Consider the following 22,499-nt stretch of genomic DNA (forward strand, 5'->3'; position numbering starts at 1 on the left):
TGTGCTGCCTGATCGCCGCCGCTCTGCGGTGATCCGCCGCGAGCAGCGGCGAAAGAGGGTCCCCCCAGCCCCCTGAGCCCTGCGCAGCCGGAACACATAGTTCCGGCCAGCGCTAAGGGCTAGATCGGAGGCGGCTGACGTCAGGACGTCGGCTGACGTCCATGACGTCACTCCGCTCGTCGCCATAGCGACGAAGTAAGCAAAACACGGAAGGCCGCTCATTGCGGCCTTCCGTGTTACTTTTGGCCGCCGGAGGCGATCAGAAGAACGCCTCCGGAGCGCCATCTAGTGGGCTTTCATGCAGCCAACTTTCAGTTGGCTGCATGAAATAGTTTTTTTTTTTATTTAAAAAAAAACCCTCCCGCAGCCGCCCTGGCGATCTTAATAGAACGCGAGACGAATTTCATGTTACATACTTTCAATCAACAAGATTGTAATATGCAAATTAGAGGAGTCGGTGGAATCCTAAACTGAGGAGTCGGAGTCGGTGGATTTTTGTACCGACTCCACAGCCCTGTATATAATATACAAATAAGTTTGCTAGGTGCATAACCAGTAGTAACAGTAGTAAGGCACACTACCACATCAGACATGTCCAGAGCAGGCTAGCACACCAAGTAGCGTAATGCAGCTTTTATTCCATCAGTAAGGCTGACAATTGTTTCAAAGCCAAAGCACAGTAAAAGAAAATAACAGTGATGCAAGTGCAATATGAATACAAAGTCATTGGGAACTGCTGTAAAAAAACAAAAGTCAGATACTTACCTAAGGAGAGGGAAGGCTCTGAGTCCTAATCAGCCTTCCCTCTCCTCTGCCCGTTACGGCTCAGGATCCCCCGTAGTTCAGTGAAGCGCCCTCTATCGTGTAATCACGTGTGCACAGTATGGAGCCGCCTGTCTTTGGGAGGACTCTGCTCCTGAAGACTTCTGAAGTCCCCCGCGGTGGGGGATTTGAACGGATGATCCTGAGCTGCATCGGGGGCACCAGGAGAGGAGGGGGAAGGCTCATTAGGACTCAGAGCCTTCCCTCTCCTTAGGTAAGTATCTGACTTTTGGTTTTTTTACAGCGGGTCCCAATGACTTTAAATACTCAATGCACAAACATAGAAACACCCCGAGGCATCATGGGTAACACCAAATATAAAACAATGGATGAAACGCACACCTTGTAAATTCAATGCAAAAGAGTGTATATTAAAGTAGCTGAACAAGTCACTCACAAGGAGTGTAAAAGATCTGTACAAAATACAGTACATATAAACATCAAATATACAACCAGAATCGTGACACATGGAAATATATACAAGTGGCACTATACATAAAGCATAACTGTTGCTATATATCGCTCCGAACAGATGAATAATGCCTGGGTCCACAAATACTGGCTGCCAGAAAGTTCACAGAACATGAGACCATGGCATAACAGATAGATACAGAACAATCATAGTGGCTGAAGGAGACACCGCTATATTACCCAAACGGCGCGGCGTTTCGTCAATGGGATTTAGCAGGAAGCAAACTAAAGCTGGCCATACACTGGCCCGATTTGCCGCCGTTTCGACAGCAGATTCGATCACTGGGATCGAATCTGCTGCCAATCGTTCGCGCTACACGCCGAATTTCGATCCATTTTGTCCGATCCCGTCGATCGCTCCATGCGGAAAATTACCATCGATCGCCCGCGGGTGGGGAGCGCGTCGCTAGCGGCGTTCGATTGACCGACGCAATAGGTTGGCAATATATTACCTGCTCCGCCGGCGCGGCTACCCCCGGTCACCGCTGCTCCGTGTCCGCGCTGGTCCCTGGCATGCTTCAGTTCCTCCTGCCCGGCAGGAAGTTTAAACAGTAGAGGGCGCAGGAAGAAGCAAAGCATGCCGGACCTGGAGACCAGAGCGGAGACGGAGCAGCGGTGACAGGGAGGACTCGTGCCGGCGGAGCAGGTAATGTATCGGGGGGGGGGGGGGGGAGCGGCGGCAGCAGCACCACCACCACCACAACGGATTGTGAACGGTTTCAGGCTGAAATCGGTTCACAATCTGTTTGCAGTAAAGGCAGCCATACGATCCCTCTCTGATCAGATTCGATCAGAGAGGGAGCTATCTATTGGTCGAATCTGATGGCAAATCGACCAGTGTATGGCTACCTTTAGGCTGTCAGCAGTGCGGCAGTGTCCTGCTGACAGCCTTGTTCAACTACTTTAATATACACTCTTTTGCATTGAATTTACAAGGTGTGCGTGTCATCCATTGTTTTATATTTGGTGATATTATTTTAGACACAGCACCCATGCTGTTATAATATTGATGCTGATAGATATGTGGGTGTGCATCCTCATTCCTGTCTTTTTGTATCCTGGGTAACACCCCCTTCATCACATATGCATGAATCGATGACTACATTTATAGTCCAATAAGTCTTTAGCAAAGTGCCACGCCTACTTACATGCAGTGCTAAATGTCACCGATGTTTAATGTCACTATCTGTATGTTTACATTTTACCGCCAACCCGCTCTGACGGTGGAAGCAACAGTCAGTCACTCCACTGTATGAAAGATTAAAGGTTGTTATGCTGTTGCTTGTCCTTTAGAGCAGAGAAAAAGTTCAGGTCTGCTTTAAGTTAAATAAAGACTAGAAACCAAACGTCATTGTCCTGTGTTTACACATTAAAAAAGCTTCTGTGTAAAATACGTATTTTTTAATGAACATTTTGCCATTGATTCCCTCCACCATGCCACGGTCTGGGTTTTTGGACGCTTGTACACCTTTTTAACCACTTAACTACCAGAGTTCTCTGCCCCCTTAAGGACCAGAGACCGCTGGTACAGGAACGCAGAATCTTGGCGAAATATCGCTGAATCGCTGCACATACCCGTCGCAACCGCCGTCATCACTGCTCGCCGGGACCCCCAGGACATAGACTGTGTCGTCTCTATAACGGCAGAGCCATGTGATCCGGTCAGGAGCCGCTTTAATTGGCTCCTGACCGTGTCTATCAATGTAAGCCAATGGGAGCGGCTTACATTGATAGACATGGCCAGGAGCCAATGAAACGGCTCCTGACCGGCTTACATGGCTCTGCCGTCATAAAGACAGGCAGAGCCTGTGAGATGTGGCGAGACTTGTCGGGTTTGAGTGGCGGCGGCTAATTGAAATCTACGCCCTCCCAGCCAGGAGCCCACCAAAACAGGGCGTAGATTTCAATTAGCACGGTTCTTAAATAGTTAAAATAAATTATAGCTGTAAATATGCCCTGAAGGCTTCTGACGTTCGACTGCCATTAAAACCATTGGGCTCCTCTGCAGACTTTTGCAGAGATAATTGTGAACAGTCTGTGAATGTTCATTGGCGGTGTTTGTCCATCACTGTTCATCAAGTATGGGTTGTGCAGGAGTCTGGCACCAGCCGGCTGGTTGTGCGACTATATGTGTGTGTAGATAGAGACAATGTCTTAGCTGTCGTCTGTTTCCTGAGGTTTAGTTGAATCTTCTGCCTGAATTTCTAATTCCTGGGGGGGCGGGGGGTTACAGTTCAGCTGTACTTGCATTTCCTGGCATCTCCCAGCATGCATTGCGGTGCATTCACCTGTGACCCCTGCTGGGAAACTGAAGTAAGAGGATATGAAGGGTGACACTTTTCTTTTGAACAATGCAGATTTCCTGGCTTTCTTGCTGATCCCCTGCCTGTAATACTTTTAGCCATAGCCCCTGAACAAGCATGCAGATCAGACGTGTTTGACTTTGATCTGCTGCGTCTGGCTGAGGAGTGCGAGGGAGGGATGATCAGTGAGAGGCAAACAGTTCATACAGGATTATGTAACTTCCAAATGGAAATATATGCGGCTTGAAAGTGGACCAAGCAATTTACACCTTGGTAGGACTTCATTGGTCCATTTTCCAGCTGCATAAATTTGCATAATCTTGCATGAAGTCAGAATTATTTGCATCTCATTAATCATCCCTAATATGGGCCTTGTTATGTGTACATATGTTACTAAGATGTTGTTTTATTGTGTTTTGTTTGTTACAAATATTTTTGGAGAAAAAAATTATAGAAAAAAAAATTAGGTTTTCTAATAAAACACTTAAACTTGACCTTTGTATGTGCTGATTCTAACTTCCCTTTTACCCCTCCTTTGTCCTGTGGGATGCACTCCATAACCAACCCGACACTCTATTGAAACATCATAATGTATAGGTGTGTGTGTGTGTACAGTGTATGTGTGTGTGTGTACAGTGTGTGTGTGTGTGTGTGTGTATATACTGTGTGTGTGTGTGTGTGTGTGTGTGTGTGTGTACAGTGCGTGTGTACAGTATTAGATAGATAGATAGATAGATAGATAGATAGATAGATAGATTTCATGAACAATAATCTGCTGTAAGACGTGGAGTGTGTCTCCAATCTAAAGGCGGCCATAGCGGTTTTCACCCGGAGTCACGAAACGGATGAGACCCCGCACACATTAAATGGGAGGGCTTGAAATGGATCAGTTAAAGTTAATGGTATGCTGTCAGAAGCCTTCTCCATCCGGAATGGCACCAGGCAGAGGTGTCCCCTTTCACCCCTACTGTTTGCGTTATGCATGGAACATTTTGCCAACACCCTCAGAGCAAACACCAACATTTCAGGGATCAAAATTCACAACCTCGATTTTTAAGTTAGCACGTTATGCAAATGATCTGCTTCTTTACCTCACTAAACTATTGATTTTGATACCAAACTTCCTTATGGAGGCAGAGGCATTCTCTGCAGATAGCAACTTTAAAATGAGTCTCTCCAAAATGGAGGTCCTGAACGTGTTGTTGTCTGAAGGGATAGTGCAGACTCTGCCCAACTTGTTTTCCTTCAAATGGAGATTTAAGAATGTTAAAATGTTAAATACCTGGAGATATCGATCTCTTCAGAATTCACTAGCCACTACAACCTAAACTGCCCCCCTCTACTTCATAAAATATCTAGAGATCTCTCCTTATTATTTGTCTGATTTATTATTTGTCTCTTACCAGTTCCCCTGGTATAGACCAGCTTTGCTATTTTCTGTACTCTCTCTGGTAGTACCTTCTCCAGCTCCTCTGGGAAGGTTTGATTAAATCTGTACAGTCAGCGTACTGATAGTACCTTACCAGCTCCTCTGGTAAGGTCTCGCAAAACTAATAAAGTTACGGTTGCACCAAACACTACTCACACAGTCTGTGTTAGCTATACTGGCATTATTGGTGATTCTGCAGATCACCTAATAATCTGGTATAGTGTCTGTATTATTGGTGATTCTGCAGATCACCAAATAATCAGACGTCTGAGTTATAACACCCAACCGTTACAACCTGCTAGGGTCACGTCTTGTAGATCTTGAACGTTCTCTGGAGCGGGATCTGTGTCTAGAGGGTGATCTTCTTCTATAATGATAGTAATGTTCCGACTCTCTAGGTGCCTGTAACCATCCTCTTCCCTGCTCTCGTGATCTGAAAGACAGACGTCAATCAGATTAGCTCTTTTGCTATAAAGAAATACACTTACCCTCTATCTATATACTCCTACCTAACAATCTGTATATGATCCTCAAAGGAATTTGGTCAGTGCCCAGCGTCTCCTGCTCCATATAATTAGAACCTGCTGAAATGTAATGTTTGTATCAGGGCTGTGGAGTCGGAGTCGTGGAGTCGGAGTCGTGGAGTCGGGCAATTTTGGGTGCCTGGAGTCGGAGTCGGAGTCGGGAAAAAATGCACCGACTCCGACTCCGACTCCTAATGAATTTGTAACTGTAATTAAAATAGAAAATATGATAAAATGTTCTATTTCTCAGATAATAGTCATTAAAAATAATGTATATATACAGTATATATACAGTAAAAGCTGTGCTTTGTCTACAAAAATGAAATGAACCAATCAAAATTAGTTACTTGTGCTGCTTCAATAAAGCAGTCCCCGTATTTTTAAGGTCAGATATACATATCTGATTGTGACTGTATATATGATGTGCACACAGGAATCTCTTATATATACTAAATAACATCTATGCTGTAAGAATAAAGCCTGATGTGTAGCCATGTCACTAATAGAGATGGTCAACGAGATGGAAATAATTCCGCATTGATGCTGATTTATGCAAATGTACGCACTCCCTTTGCTGATGAAATCAAATAATTTGATATGTTATTAAAATTTGGTTTGGTGACTACAAATTAAAGGGTAACTGAGACGGATGAAAAGTAAAGTTTTATACATACCTGGGGCTTCCTCCAGCCCCCTTCAGGCTAATCAGTCCCTCGCTGTCCTCCACCACCCGAATCTTCTGCTATGAGTCCTGGTAATTCAGCCAGTCAGCGCAGTCCAGCCGCATGCCGCTCCCACAGCCAGGAACATTCTGCACCTGCGCAATAGTGCTGCACAGGTGTAGCATGCTCCTGGCGGCGGAGTGTGTACATGCGCACTACGCCTGACTGGCTCAAGTACCTGGACTCATAGCAGAAGATCCAGGTGGTGGAGGAGTACAACGAGGGACTGATTATCCTGAAGGCGGCTGGAGGAAGCCCCAGGTATATATAAAACTTTAATTTCATCTGTCTCAGGTTTACTTTGTTACACAGTAGTACTATACTCTACATATGCACTCCCCACAGAGCTGCAGGGAATCCACTGAGAATGCTGTGCACATTGAACACAGAGGTGTTGTCTTGTTTACAATCTCCTCATTCCCCTGCAGAGTACCTGCACATCATTCTTACATGTACCCACACTTACATTGCCTAGGGCCTGATAGATGTTCTTTGTTCCGGTTTGTACCTTTTACAAGTACTCTTACCAAGTACTAGTTTTAGTCTAAAGGGAATAAATATAGTAGTCTACATATCCTTCTCACTTCAGTTGTCTTGTAAAATTCCTAAGCGTTGGCAGTTAAGAGACGAATTTCATGTTACATACTTTTAATCAACAAAATTGTAATATGCAAATTAGAGGAGTCGGAGTCGTGGAGTCGGAGTCGGTGGAATCCTAAACTGAGGAGTCGGAGTCGGTGGATTTTTGGACCGACTCCACAGCCCTGGTTTGTATTAACAATTTGTATATGCTCAGAGATATATAATTGATACACGTTATGCAGAAAAGGTTTATCAGCTTACAGTCCTCCATAACTGCTATAGCGTCTCTGCCCCGCGTCCTCTGCCTGTCCAAGTAGCGTGACAGTCTAGCCGAGAGCGCTGTCTCGCTTAAATACCCACACCTGTTCCATTCAGCCAATCGGGTAGGGTACGCGATCAGGTGGACAAGGCAGCCAATAGGAAACGAGGGGTGGAGACCGGAAGACGGCTGCCGGACGAATCCTCAGCGTTGGAGCGCATAGTGGAGCGCACACCGACCCGACCAGCCGTCACCTGGAAGTCTGAGTAGCGGAGAGACTAGCAATATGCGCGCACATCAGCAAGAGGTAAATATTAACGGAGCAGTCTCACCAGACGCTTTCTTCAGCGGCGTTTAGCCACACAGGGCTTCCTAGCCACCCGCACGCAGGTAAGGCATTTGGGATGTCTGAGCCTTGCTCAATTATGGCTGTAAAACATATATTCTGCGACCAACAGAATCGTCAACTCCGGTCATTTAGACTGGAGTTGACCTTCATACAGGAGAGCTTGAACCTGCAAGGAAGGATTGTTAGCCAAGAGTTTAGCGTTACACCTAGGTCCAAGGTTAAGGTAATGGCGAGGACAAAAGGGGGTGGAGTAATAGGGAGTAATTTATAGTTACAAGGTCTTATGGGGGTTAATAGGCGGGACTAAACCCTATTGTGCTGCCATTGACACATATGGAAATATATATATACACTCGCACTGGATGATGTGTGTTCAACAATGTGGGCGCTCACAGAACACACATCGCCTAGTGGAGGAGTCAGAGAATCACTGCAATGTCTATAATGATGGGTGGAGACAAAATGGAAACTGTAAGGGAAACTGTAACGGTTACTGTTCTTCGGTTTCCCATTAATAAGGTCAAACACAATACAGTGATAATAACAGAGGCCCTGGAGCAGTATTGATACAACTCTGGTTGTGTGCTTTTATGTGGCACACAATTATATATATCACTAGAAGTGGACACAGGTGTGGCTCAGTGGCAGTGGGCTCTGTCTATGGACTATCAGACAGACACTAAGATATGCAATAGTTCAAACACAATACAGTGACAATAACAGAGGCCCTGGAGTACTGCCCTGGAGTACTATTGTTAGTGTTTAATGTCACAGACAATTATGGTAGTGGGCACTGGGCACAGCTCTTGGTGGATGCCTGTGGGCTGTGGAGTGTCGCACACACAAAAAACACAAAACAGCGGAAGGATGAAGTAGCCCTCAGAAGGACTGTTTGTGGGGATTTAACAGCAAGTCAGTCAGCGAGGATTAAAATAAACAGGCCTAGCTAACGCTTTCCCTATCTCCAGCAAGCTCTGTCCCTTCCTCTCACTATTCCAGCAGAAGACAGACTGAAACATGGCAGGCGCTGCAGTGTTTTTATAGGGGGTGGGGGTCCGTGAGGTAGTGCAGGCTGATTGGCTGTCATGTGCCTGCTGACTGTGATGTAAGGGGTCAAAGTTCAGCCCAATGATGATGTATGGGGGCAGGTCAAATATCACCATGTGCTCACCAATCGGGTATTTGTGCTCGTGGTGAGCACAAATACCTGATCTTAGCTGAATAGTATTTGCCGGCGAAGCATTTGGGCCATCTCTACTGCTCACTCATATCCATGTTTGTACTAATCCCACCACTGCTCACCCATACCCATGTCTGTACTAATCTCCCCACTGCTCCCCCATACTCATGTCTGTACTAATCTCCCCACTGCTCCCCCATACCCTTGTCTGTACTAATCCCCCACTGCTCCCCCATACCTATGTCTGCACTAATCCCCCCACTGCTCACCTATACCCATGTCTGTACTAATCCTCCCCCACTGCTCCCCTATACTCATGTCTGTACTAATCCCCCCACTGCTCCCCCATACCCATGTCTGTACTAATCTCCCCACTGCTCCCCCATACCCATGTCTGTACTAATCCCCCCACTGCTCCCCCATACCCATGTCTGTACTAATCCCCCCACTGCTCCCCCATACCCATGTCTGTACTAATCTCCTCACTGCTCCCCCATACCCATGTCTGTACTAATCTCCCCACTGCTCCCCATACCCATGTCTGTACTAATCCCCCCACTGCTCGCCCATACCCCATGTCAGTACTAATCCCCCCCCCCCACTGCTCTTCCATACCCATGTCTGTACTAATCCCTCCCCACTGCTCCCCCATACCCATGTCTGTACTAATCTACCCACTGCTCCCCCATACCCATGTCTGTACTAATCCCCCCACTGCTCACCCATACCCATGTCTGTACTAATCCCCCCATTATTATTATTATTTTTTTTTTATTTTTTTTTAGTATTTATATAGCGCTGACATATTACGCAGCGCTGTACAGTGTATGTATATATATATATATATATATATATATAATCTTGTCACTAACTGTCCCTCAAAGGAGCTCACAATCTAATCCCTACCATTGCCATATGTCTATATTATGTAGTGTAAGTACTGTAGTCTAGGGCCAATTTTTTTGGGAGCCAATTAACTTATCTGTATGCTTTTGGAATGTGGGAGGAAGCCCACGCAGACACGGAGAGAACATACAAACTCTTTGCAGATAGTGCCCTGGCTGGGATTTGAACCGGGGACCCAGCCCTGCAAGGGGAGAGACCTAACCTCTACGCCCCCATACCCATGTTTGTACTAATCCTCCCCACTGCACCCCCATACCCATGTCTGTACTAATCCCCCCACTGCTCGCCCATACCCCATGTCAGTACTAATCCCCCCCCCACTGCTCTTCCATACCCATGTCTGTACTAATCCCTCCCCACTGCTCCCCCATACCCATGTCTGTACTGAGCCCCCCACTGCTCCCCCATACCCATGTCTGTACTAATCTCCCCACTGCTCCCCACATACCCATGTCTTTACTAATCCCCCCACTGCTCCGCCATACCCATGTCTGTACTAATCCCCCCACTGCTCCCCCATACCCATGTCTGTACTACTCCCACCACTGCTCCCCATACCCATGTCTGTACTAATCTCCCCACTGCTCCTCCATACCCATGTCTGTACTAATCTCCCCACTGCTCCCCCATACCTATGTCTGTACTAATCCCCCACTGCTCCCCCATACCCATGCCTGTACTAATCTACTCCACTGTAACCAACATCCTGGCAATGCCCAACAGGCATGCATATGCTAGCAAAAATAATAAGAGGTTGTTTGAATGTAGATGAGGGAGTTGTATTATAATAATAGTACAATAGCTAGATGGCTGAGTGCAGGTGATTCCACATTTAGACGCTGCAGTTAGCGTATTTACCACAAGATGGCGAAATAACTGCTCCCAGGTTGAACACAAGACAGGAAGTAATGATGAAGCCAAAGACAGGAAATTATGCAAAACTACCAGACATTCATGCGACACCGACGTTACAAAGGTTGCATGAGGTGGAGGGAGCACGCGTCTGGAAGAGGTAATTGTTGTTATATATCGGGCAGAGCAGAGGTCGGGGTGGGCATACTTGTTATATATTGGGCAGAGCAGAGGTCGGGGTGGACATGCTTGTTATATATTGGGCAGGGCAGAGGTCGGGGTGGACATACTTGTTATATATTGGGCAGAGCAGAGGTCAGGGTGGACATACTTGTTATATATTGGGCAAAGCAGAGGTCGGGGTGGACATACTTGTTATATATTGGGCAGAGCAGAGGTCGGGGTGGACATACTTGTTATATATTGGGCAGAGCAGAGGTCGGAGTGGACATACTTGTTATATATCGGGCAGAGCAGAGGTCGGGGTGGGCATACTTGTTATATATTGGGCAGAGCAGAGGTCGGGGTGGACATGCTTGTTATATATTGGGCAGGGCAGAGGTCGGGGTGGACATACTTGTTATATATTGGGCAGAGCAGAGGTCAGGGTGGACATACTTGTTATATATTGGGCAAAGCAGAGGTCGGGGTGGACATACTTGTTATATATTGGGCAGAGCAGAGGTCGGGGTGGACATACTTGTTATATATTGGGCAGAGCAGAGGTCGGAGTGGACATACTTGTTATATATTGGGCAGAGCAGAGGTCGGGGTGGACATACTTGGTATATATTGGGCAGAGCAGAGGTCGGGGTGGACATACTTGTTATATATTGGGCAGAGCAGAGGTCGGGGTGGACATACTTGTTATATATTGGGCAGAGCAGAGGTTGGGGTGGACATACTTGTTATATATTGGGCAGAGCAGAGGTCGGGGTGGACATACTTGTTATATATTGGGCAGAGCAGAGGTCGGGGTGGACATACTTGTTATGTATTGGGCAGAGCAGAGCTCGGAGTGGACATACTTGTTATATATTGGGCAGAGCAGAGGTCGGGGTGGACATACTAGTTATATATTGGGCAGAGCAGAGGTCGGGGTGGGCATACTTGTTATATATTGGGCATAGCAGAGGTCGGGGTGGACATACTTGTTATATATTGGGCAGAGCAGAGGTCAGGTTGGACATGCTTGTTATATATTGGGCAGAGCAGAGGTCGGGGTGGACATACTTGTTATATATTGGACAGAGCAGAGGTCGGGGTGGACATACTTGTTATATATTGGGCAGAGCAGAGGTCGGGGTGGACATACTTGTTATATATTGGACAGAGCAGAGGTCGGGGTGGACATACTTGTTATATATTGGGCAGAGGTTGGGGTGGACATACTTGTTATATATTGGGCAGAGGTCGGGGTGGACATACTTGTTATATACTGGGCAGAGCAGAGGTCGGGGTGGACATACTTGTTATATATTGGGCAGAGGTTGGGGTGGACATACTTGTTATATATTGATTTTTATTGAAAAAATATATACAAAATATACAATACAATAAATAATAATTATATTCGTGATCAAAAGGATCACAAAAGCAAAACATACATACTTGATATATATTGAATACATTGTATATCCTATACATAATGTATTAGCAACAATACTATTTACACAAGCTGATGAATTATCCACATCACAAACTCCCTGAGCAGAAGAATACTCATTCAATCTACATTCAAAACCAGACAGGACAACAGGAAACATGAATCCATCACCTACACCCAACAAGTGACAATCACCAGAAACAACAACCACTCATTCTGCCATTTATGCAGGAGGGGTAAACAAAGACAAAAATATCAAAATCAACGCAGGACAAACAAGGACACCCATAAGTTAGTTGGAGGGATAACTCCACTAATTATGTCTGCGGCCAATCATCAAAAAAGGTATGAAAAAATAAATCAAAAAACTGAAAAAGGGTGATAAGAGACAGAAAGCTCACCCAGAAGAGACGGAGATAGGCTAAGGAGGCCTGATGTTCTGCCACGCAAGGACCCAGGCACCTCTGCCCAAACTACGCCTCTCCAAGTCCCGGATCCTAGATACCTCACCCAGAATATTGCCTACCACCACCTGAACAGGAATTGTTATATATTGGGCAGAGCAGAGGTCGGGGTGGACATACTTGTTATATATTGGGCAGAGCAGAGGTCGGGGTGGACATACTTGTTATATATTGGGCAGAGCAGAGGTCGGGGTGGACATACTTGTTATATATTGGGCAGAGCAGAGGTCGGGTGGACATACTTGTTATATATTGGGCAGAGCAGAGGTCGGGGTGGACATACTTGTTATATATTGGGCAGAGCAGAGGTCGGGGTGGACATACTTGTTATATATTGGGCAGAGCAGAGGTCGGGGTGAACATACTTTGTCACAAAGGAGGTTATAGTACACCTGTCTCTATCCTGATCAAGTAAGTAATTGCTATACAAGAGACTTTTATATTACTGCTGTGCCAGCTTCCTAGTACCACACACACACCATAGATTATGGCTGGCCTCTCACCTTCCTAGTAATAATTCAGTCACATCACAGAGACAAGAGAAGATGTATATGGAATATAGTCCTGTCCCTCCAGTGCCGGCATCTCACCTTCCTAGTAATCATTCAGTCACATCACAGAGACAAGAGAAGATGTATATGGAATATAGCCATGTCCCTCCAGTGCTGGCATCTCACCTTCCTAGTAATAATTCACATCACAGGGACAAGAAAAGATGTACATGGAATATAGCCATGTCCCCCCCAGTGCTGGCATCTCACCTTCCTAGTAATAATTCACATCACAGAGACAACAGAAGATGTATATGGAATATATCCATGTCCCTCCAGTGCTGGCATCTCACCTTCCTAGTAATAACTCAGTCACATCACAGAGACAAGAGAAGATGTACATGGAATATAGCCATGTCCCCCCCAGTGCTGGCATCTCACCTTCCTAGTAATAATTCACATCACAGAGACAACAGAAGATGTATATGGAATATAGCCATGTCCCTCCAGTGCCGGCATCTCACCTTCCTAGTAATAACTCACATCACAGAGACAAGAGAAGACGTATATGGAATATAGCCATGTCCCTCCAGTGCTGGCATCTCACCTTCCTAGTAATCATTCAGTCACATCACAGAGACAAGAGAAGATGTATATGGAATATAGCCATGTCCCCCCCAGTGCTGGCATCTCACCTTCCTAGTAATAACTCAGTCACATCACAGAGACAAGAGAAGATGTACATGGAATATAGCCATGTCCCCCCCAGTGCTGGCATCTCACCTTCCTAGTAATAATTCACATCACAGAGACAACAGAAGATGTATATGGAATATATCCATGTCCCTCCAGTGCTGGCATCTCACCTTCCTAGTAATAACTCAGTCACATCACAGAGACAAGAGAAGATGGAAATGGAATATAGCCATGTCCCTCCAGTGCTGGCATCTCACCTTCCTAGTAATAATTCAGTCACATCGCAGAGACAAGAGAAGATGTATATGGTATATAGCCATGTCCCTCCAGTGCCAGCATCTCACCTTCCTAGTAATAATTCAGTCACATCACAGAGACAAGATAAGATGTATATGGAATATAGCCATGTCCCCCCCAGTGCTGGCATCTCACCTTCCTAGTAATAATTCACATCACAGAGACAAGAGAAGATGTATATGGAATATAGCCATGTCCCTCCAGTGCTGGCATCTCACCTTCCTAGTAATAATTCACATCACAGAGACAAGAGAAGATGTATATGGAATATAGCCATGTCCCTCCAGTGCCGGCATCTCACCTTCCTAGTAATAATTCAGTCACATCACAGAGACAAGAGGAGATGTATATAGAATATAGCCATGTCCCTCCAGTGCTGGCATCTCACCTTCCTAGTAATAATTCAGTCACATCACAGAGACAAGAGAAGATGTATATGGAATATAGCCATGTCCCTCCAGTGCTGGCATCTCACCTTCCTAGTAATAACTCACATCACAGAGACAACGGAAGATGTATATGGAATATAGCCATGTCCCTCCAGTGCCGGCATCTCACCTTCCTAGTAATAATTCAGTCACATCACAGAGACAAGAGGAGATGTATATAGAATATAGCCATGTCCCTCCAGTGCTGGCATCTCACCTTCCTAGTAATAATTCAGTCACATCACAGAGACAAGAGAAGATGTATATGGAATATAGCCATGTCCCTCCAGTGCCGGCATCTCACCTTCCCAGTAATAATTCAGTCACATCACAGAGACAAGAGAAGATGTATATGGAATATAGCCATGTCGCTCCAGTGCTGACATCTCACCTTCCTAGTAATAAGCAACACACACAAATGCTTACTACCAGTTCAGGCATTTTCCTACCTCTATCTGGCTAGCAGGCGCCAGTCAGCCAATCAGGTGCACTGTCATACACCCTTTGCCTGCCATACCGATCTAGCAGGATCTGCACAAATTAGCATTCAGGTGGGAGCCTTGGTTGGACGTAATCATTGATTACATCTTTTACAGGGACCGCCGCGTGTAGGCATCTGCTGGCCAGATAGAGGTAGGAAAATGCCTGAACTGGTAGTAAGCATTTGTGTGTGTTGCAGTGTGCATTCAGTTTGGAGGTGATGGGGGTGAAGTCCCTGGAGGTGAGAGAGCCAGGGCTCTCCCACATTTCCCTCTGGGTATTGCATGGTGGTTTGGGGGCCCCAGCAAGTGAGAGAGGCCGGGGCCCCCGGCTGTCGTGTGAACCAGTGTTTGTGACTTCCTAGTAATAACTCCGTCACATCACAGAGAGAAGAGAGGATGTATATGGAATATAGCCATGTCCCTCCAGTGCTGGCATCTTACCTTCCTAGTAATAATTCAGTCACATCACAGAGACAAGAGAAGGTGTATATGGAATATAGCCATGTCCCTCCAGTGCCGGTATCTCACCTTCCTAGTAATAACTCAGTCACATCACAGAGACAAGAGGAGATGTATATAGAATATTGCCATGTCCCTCCAGTGCTGGCATCTCACCTTCCTAGTAATAATTCACATCACAGAGACAAGAGAAGATGTATATGGAATATAGCCATGTCCCTCCAGTGCTGGGATCTCACCTTCCTAGTAATAATTAGTCACATCACAGAGACCAGAGAAGATGTATATGGAATATAACCATGTCCCTACAGTGCCGGCATCTCACCTTCCTAGTAATAATTCAGTCACATCACAGAGACAAGAGAAGATGTATATGGAATATAGCCATGTCCCTCCAGTGCTGGCATCTCACCTTCCTAGTAATAATTAGTCACATCACAGAGACCAGAGAAGATGTATATGGAATATAACCATGTCCCTCCAGTGCCGGCATCTCACCTTCCTAGTAATAATTCAGTCACATCACAGAGACAAGAGAAGATGTATATGGAATATAGCCATGTCCCTCCAGTGCCGGCATCTCACCTTCCTAGTAATAATTCACATCACAGAGACAAGAGAAGACGTATATGGAATATTGCCATGTCCCTCCAGTGCCGGCATCTCACCTTCCTAGTAATAATTCACATCACAGAGACAAGAGAAGATGTATATGGAATATAACCATGTCTCTCCAGTGCCGGCATCTCACCTTCCTAGTAATAACTCACATCACAGAGACAAGAGAAGATGTATATGGAATATAGCCATGTCCCTCCAGTGCAGGAATCTCACCTTCCTAGTAATAATTCAGTCACATCACAGAGACAAGAGAAAATGTATATGGAATATAGCCATGTCCCTCCAGTGCTGGCATCTCGCCTTCCTAGTAATAATTCAGTCACATCACAGAGACAAGAGAAGATGTATATGGAATATAGCCATGTCCCCCCAGTGCTGGGATCTCACCTTCCTAGTAATAATTCAGTCACATCACAGAGACAAGAGAAGATGTATATGGAATATAGCCATGTCCCTCCAGTGCCGGCATCTCACCTTCCTAGTAATAACTCACATCACAGAGACAAGAGAAGATGTATATGGAATATAGCCATGTCCCTCCAGTGCTGGCATCTCTCCTTCCTAGTAATAATTCAGTCACATCACAGAGACAAGAGAAGATGTATATGGAATATAGCCATGTCCCCCCAGTGCTGGGATCTCACCTTCCTAGTAATAATTTAGTCACATCACAGAGACAAGAGAAGATGTATATGGAATATAGCCATGTCCCCCCCAATGCTGGCATCTCACCTTCCTAGTAATAATTCAGTCACATCACAGAGACAAGAGAAGATGTATATGGAATATAGCCATGTCCCCCCAGTGCTGGGATCTCACCTTCCTAGTAATAATTCAGTCACATCACAGAGACAAGAGAAGATGTATATGGAATATAGCCATGTCCCTCCAGTGCCGGCATCTCACCTTCCTAGTAATCAGTCACATCACAGAGACAAGAGAAGATGTATATGGAATATAGCCATGTCCCTCCAGTGCCGGCATCTCACCTCCTAGTAATAATTCACATCACAGGGACAAGAGAAGATGTATATGGTATATAGCCATGTCCCTCCAGTGCAGGCATCTCACCTTCCTAGTAATAACTCACATCACAGAGACAAGAGAAGATGTATATGGAATATAGCCATGTCCCCCCAGTGCTGGCATCTCACCTTCCTAGTAATAACTCACATCACAGAGACAAGAGAAGATGTATATGGAATATAGCCATGTCCCTCCAGTGCAGGAATCTCACCTTCCTAGTAATAATTCAGTCACATCACAGAGACAAGAGAAGATGTATATGGAATACAGCCATGTCCCTCCAGTGCTGGCATCTCACCTTCCTAGTAATAACTCACATCACAGAGACAAGAGAAGATGTATATGGAATATAGCCATGTCCCCCCAGTGCTGGCATCTCACCTTCCTAGTAATAACTCACATCACAGAGACAAGAGAAGATGTATATGGAATATAGCCATGTCCCTCCAGTGCCGGCATCTCACCTTCCTAGTAATAATTCAGTCACATCACAGAGACCAGAGAAGATGTATATGGAATATAGCCATGTCCCTCCAGTGCCGGCATCTCACCTTCCTAGTAATAATTCACATCACAGAGACAAGAGAAGATGTATATGGAATATAGCCATGTCCCTCCAGTGCTGGCATCTCACCTTCCTAGTAATAACTCACATCACAGAGACAAGAGAAGATGTATATGGAATATAGCCATGTCCCCCCAGTGCTGGCATCTCACCTTCCTAGTAATAACTCACATCACAGAGACAAGAGAAGATGTATATGGAATATAGCCATGTCCCTCCAGTGCTGGCATCTCATCTTCCTAGTAATATTTCACATCACAGAGACAAGAGAAGATGTATATGGAATATAGCCATGTCCCCCCAGTGCTGGCATCTCACCTTCCTAGTAATAACTCACATCACAGAGACAAGAGAAGATGTATATGGAATATAGCCATGTCCCTCCAGTGCAGGAATCTCACCTTCCTAGTAATAATTCAGTCACATCACAGAGACAAGAGAAGATGTATATGGAATACAGCCATGTCCCTCCAGTGCTGGCATCTCACCTTCCTAGTAATAACTCACATCACAGAGACAAGAGAAGATGTATATGGAATATAGCCATGTCCCCCCAGTGCTGGCATCTCACCTTCCTAGTAATAACTCACATCACAGAGACAAGAGAAGATGTATATGGAATATAGCCATGTCCCTCCAGTGCCGGCATCTCACCTTCCTAGTAATAATTCAGTCACATCACAGAGACCAGAGAAGATGTATATGGAATATAGCCATGTCCCTCCAGTGCCGGCATCTCACCTTCCTAGTAATAATTCACATCACAGAGACAAGAGAAGATGTATATGGAATATAGCCATGTCCCTCCAGTGCTGGCATCTCACCTTCCTAGTAATAACTCACATCACAGAGACAAGAGAAGATGTATATGGAATATAGCCATGTCCCCTCAGTGCTGGCATCTCGCCTTCCTAGTAATAATTCACATCACAGAGACAAGAGAAGATGTATATGGAATATAGCCATGTCCCCCCAGTGCTGACATCTCACCTTCCTAGTAATAATTCAGTCACATCACAGAGACAAGAGAAGATGTATATGGAATATAGCCATGTCCCTCCAGTGCCGGCATCTCACCTTCCTAGTAATAACTCAGTCACATCACAGAGACAAGATAAGATGTATATGGAATATAGCCATGTCCCTCCAGTGCCGGCATCTCACCTTCCTAGTAATAATTCAGTCACATCACAGAGACAAGAGAAGATGTATATGGAATATAGCCATGTCCCTCCAGTGCCGGCATCTCACCTTCCTAGTAATAATTCAGTCACATCACAGAGACCAGAGAAGATGTATATGGAATATAGCCATGTCCCTCCAGTGCCGGCATCTCACCTTCCTAGTAATAATTCACATCACAGAGACAAGAGAAGATGTATATGGAATATAGCCATGTCCCTCCAGTGCTGGCATCTCACCTTCCTAGTAATAACTCACATCACAGAGACAAGAGAAGATGTATATGGAATATAGCCATGTCCCCCCAGTGCTGGCATCTCACCATCCTAGTAATAATTCAGTCACATCACAGAGACAAGAGAAGATGTATATGGACTACAGTGTTCTCCCCAGAATTTTTTTCCAGCTGGGTGGCATGAAAAAGTAGCCGGGTGGGGCGAGATGAAAGAATGCAGGGCCAGTGCTTCTCTGCACATTTCTGCTTACAGCAGAGGTGGAGTTGAGCCGATGACAGCCGGGTGCTCACCAAAACTAGCCGGGTGGAGCACCCGGCTAAAAGAGCCTGGGGAGAACACTGGACTATAGCTATGTCCCTCCAGTGCTGGCATCTCACCTTCCTAGTAATAATTCAGTCACATCACAGAGACAAGAGAAGATGTATATGGAATATAGCCATGTCCCTCCAGTGCTGGCATCTCACCTTCCTAGTAATAATTCAGTCACATCACAGAGACAAGAGAAGATGTATATGGAATATAGCCATGTCCCTCCAGTGCTGGCATCTCACCTTCCTAGTAATAATTCACATCACAGAGACAAGAGAAGATGTATATGGACTATAGCTATGTCCCTCCAGTGCCATACCTCCCAACTTCTTGAGATGAGAAAGAGGGCCCCTTAAGCCACGCACCTGCTACACCCCTGATCACTCCCCTGTCACACCTCTAGTCACGCATACCATAAAAATAAGAAAAATGTTGTTTTATAATTCAATCCACTCTGGTTCTTTCTATCATGGTTCATTTTCTTTCATATTAACATTTTTAAATTAATAACATATGGGAATAAAGTTTTTAGAGTCAATCAAACACTTGCTTGAGAAATATATTGGAGTCTGCACAAAGATGATGGCTGGTGGGTCACAGCTAGGGGGTGGAGCCATGTAACAAGGGGCGTGGCTGGTAGGACAGGCAGAGGAGATGGAGGCTGCAGCTGGAGAGGGGTTGGGTGGCCTCTGCTGCTTTGGTCCTGGTATTGGCGCTGTCCCAGCTGGGAGGTTTGTTGCTACGGCTCTTGGAGGGTTTGGGGTTAGTAGATGATGGACAGGTAGCCTCAGGTATGGTCAGGATATGGAGCTGCAGTCCCATCTGCCTAGTTCATCAGGTGCCAGAGCCATAAGTAATGATAATTTATAGCTAATTAGCTGCAGGCCTCTGCTCCTATCTCCCTCTGTCTCCAGCTGTTCTCTCCTCACATCCTCATCCATCTACCGCTACCGGCACTGCTGTAACCTCCCAGGAATGTGTGCATGGGGAGGAGGAGAGAAGCACCAGATGATGAGCAAGGCACACTGGAGGAGAGGATTGTGGTACTGAATGTGCAGGAAGCCACAGCTTATGGGAGATTATCACCCCTAGCAAATTATGTTCTTTTCTGTGCTCTGCTTTTTACTGCTAATATCTTACAGCTATAATTTGTTATCCTTTTCAGAACTAAGATCTCAGCTCAAAGAACAAAAGACTTATGTGAGGAGTGATCAGCAGTCTCTGGAGGAGGGAGACATGATGAGGGAAATTAAAGAGGAGGAAGAAGAAGAGAGATATATGATGAGTAGTCAACAGTCTACAGAGAAGGGTGACGTTATGGGGATGATTAAAGAGGAACAAGAGACGTATGTGAGGAGTGATCCGCAGTCTATGGAGGAGGATGACATGATGAGGACAATTAAAGAGGAGGAAGAAGAGAAAGATATGAGGAGTCATCAGCAGTCTATGGAGGAGGGTGACATAATGAGGACAATTAAAGTGGAAGAAGAGACATATGTGAGGCGTGATCAGCAGTCTGTGGAGGAGGGTGACATGATGAGGACAATTAAAGTGGAAGAAGAGACATATGTGAGGAGTGATCAGCAGTCTGCGGAGGAAGGTGACATGATGGGGACAACTATGGAGAAGGACCCTCTTACAGAGAGCAGAACAGGTGAGTGATCAGCATTAATATGTGTTTGGCTGCAGCTGATAGAGAATATAGTCACATGCACTGTTACACTGCACACCTCTCACCTTGCTGCTGTACTGTATGGGGAAGGCCTCTCCTTACACACAGAGATAATGGCTGCAGCTGATAGAGAATATAGTCACATGCACTGTTACACTGCACACCTCTCACCTTGCTGCTGTACTGTATGTGGAAGGCCTCTCCTTACACACAGAGATAATGGCTGCAGCTGATAGAGAATATAGTCACATGCACTGTTACACTGCACACCTCTCACCTGGCTGCTGTACTGTATGGGGAAGGCCTCTCCTTACACACAGAGATAATGGCTGCAGCTGATAGAGAATATAGTCACATGCACTGTTACACTGCACACCTCTCACCTGGCTGCTGTACTGTATGTGGAAGGCCTCTCCTTACACACAGAGATAATGGCTGCAGCTGATAGAGAATATAGTCACAGGCACTGTTACACTGCACACCTCTCACCTTGCTGCTGTACTGTATGGGGAAGGCCTCTCCCAACACACAGAGATAATGGCTGCAGCTGATAGAGAATATAGTCACATGCACTGTTACACTGCACACCTCTCACCTTGCTGCTGTACTGTATGGGGAAGGCCTCTCCTTACACACAGAGATAATGGCTGCAGCTGATAGAGAATATAGTCACATGCACTGTTACACTGCACACCTCTCACCTTGCTGCTGTACTGTATGTGGAAGGCCTCTCCTTACACACAGAGATAATGGCTGCAGCTGATAGAGAATATAGTCACATGCACTGTTACACTGCACACCTCTCACCTGGCTGCTGTACTGTATGTGGAAGGCCTCTCCTTACACACAGAGATAATGGCTGCAGCTGATAGAGAATATAGTCACATGCACTGTTACACTGCACACCTCTCACCTTGCTGCTGTACTGTATGGGGAAGGCCTCTCCTTACACACAGAGATAATGGCTGCAGCTGACAGAGAATATAGTCACATGCACTGTTACACTGCACACCTCTCACCTTGCTGCTGTACTGTATGGGGAAGGCCTCTCCTTACACACAGAGATAATGGCTGCAGCTGATAGAGAATATAGTCACATGCACTGTTACACTGCACACCTCTCACCTTGCTGCTGTACTGTATGGGGAAGGCCTCTCCTTACACACAGAGATAATGGCTGCAGCTGATAGAGAATATAGTCACATGCACTGTTACACTGCACACCTCTCACCTTGCTGCTGTACTGTATGTGGAAGGGGGGGCCAAATAAGTTTCCATGTACAAGGAATTTGACTTTACGGTTACTTAACAGACACAGATGGGATACAAGAACGGTATCGATATTACAAGTCAAGGACAGTATATAAGTTATAGTGGTAGTAAACATGGTGAGAAGTGTTCATTTTCAGTTCTATGCTGTAATGCTTTCCAGTCTTAGCTGCTCTAGCGTGGTTCTGCATTAAGCATGGCTACTGCCTGAGGGAAGTTCTGTGCCTCTAAATTTTTGTTGTGACTGACTGGTATGTCACTCCTGAAGGCATAAGCTGGAGGATGGAGTGAGCAGGG

The 22,499-nt window shown here is 45.7% G+C and overlaps 1 protein-coding gene across 1 annotated transcript in view; it reads left to right on the forward strand.

Annotated features, from left to right (window-relative positions):
• The first annotated feature begins 10,508 nt into the window (after positions 1-10,508).
• LOC137537191 (uncharacterized) overlaps positions 10,509-22,499 on the forward strand; it is a 140,362-nt gene continuing 128,371 nt past the window's right edge. The window contains exons 1-2 of the mRNA XM_068259302.1: positions 10,509-10,559; positions 20,427-20,915. Of these exons, the coding sequence (XP_068115403.1) occupies positions 10,529-10,559; positions 20,427-20,915 (520 nt within the window). The 5' untranslated portion in view covers positions 10,509-10,528. The remainder of the gene's footprint in view (positions 10,560-20,426; positions 20,916-22,499) is intronic.

This window comes from Hyperolius riggenbachi, chromosome 10 (assembly GCF_040937935.1).
Source record: "Hyperolius riggenbachi isolate aHypRig1 chromosome 10, aHypRig1.pri, whole genome shotgun sequence".
Taxonomy (NCBI): Eukaryota; Metazoa; Chordata; class Amphibia; order Anura; family Hyperoliidae; genus Hyperolius; species Hyperolius riggenbachi.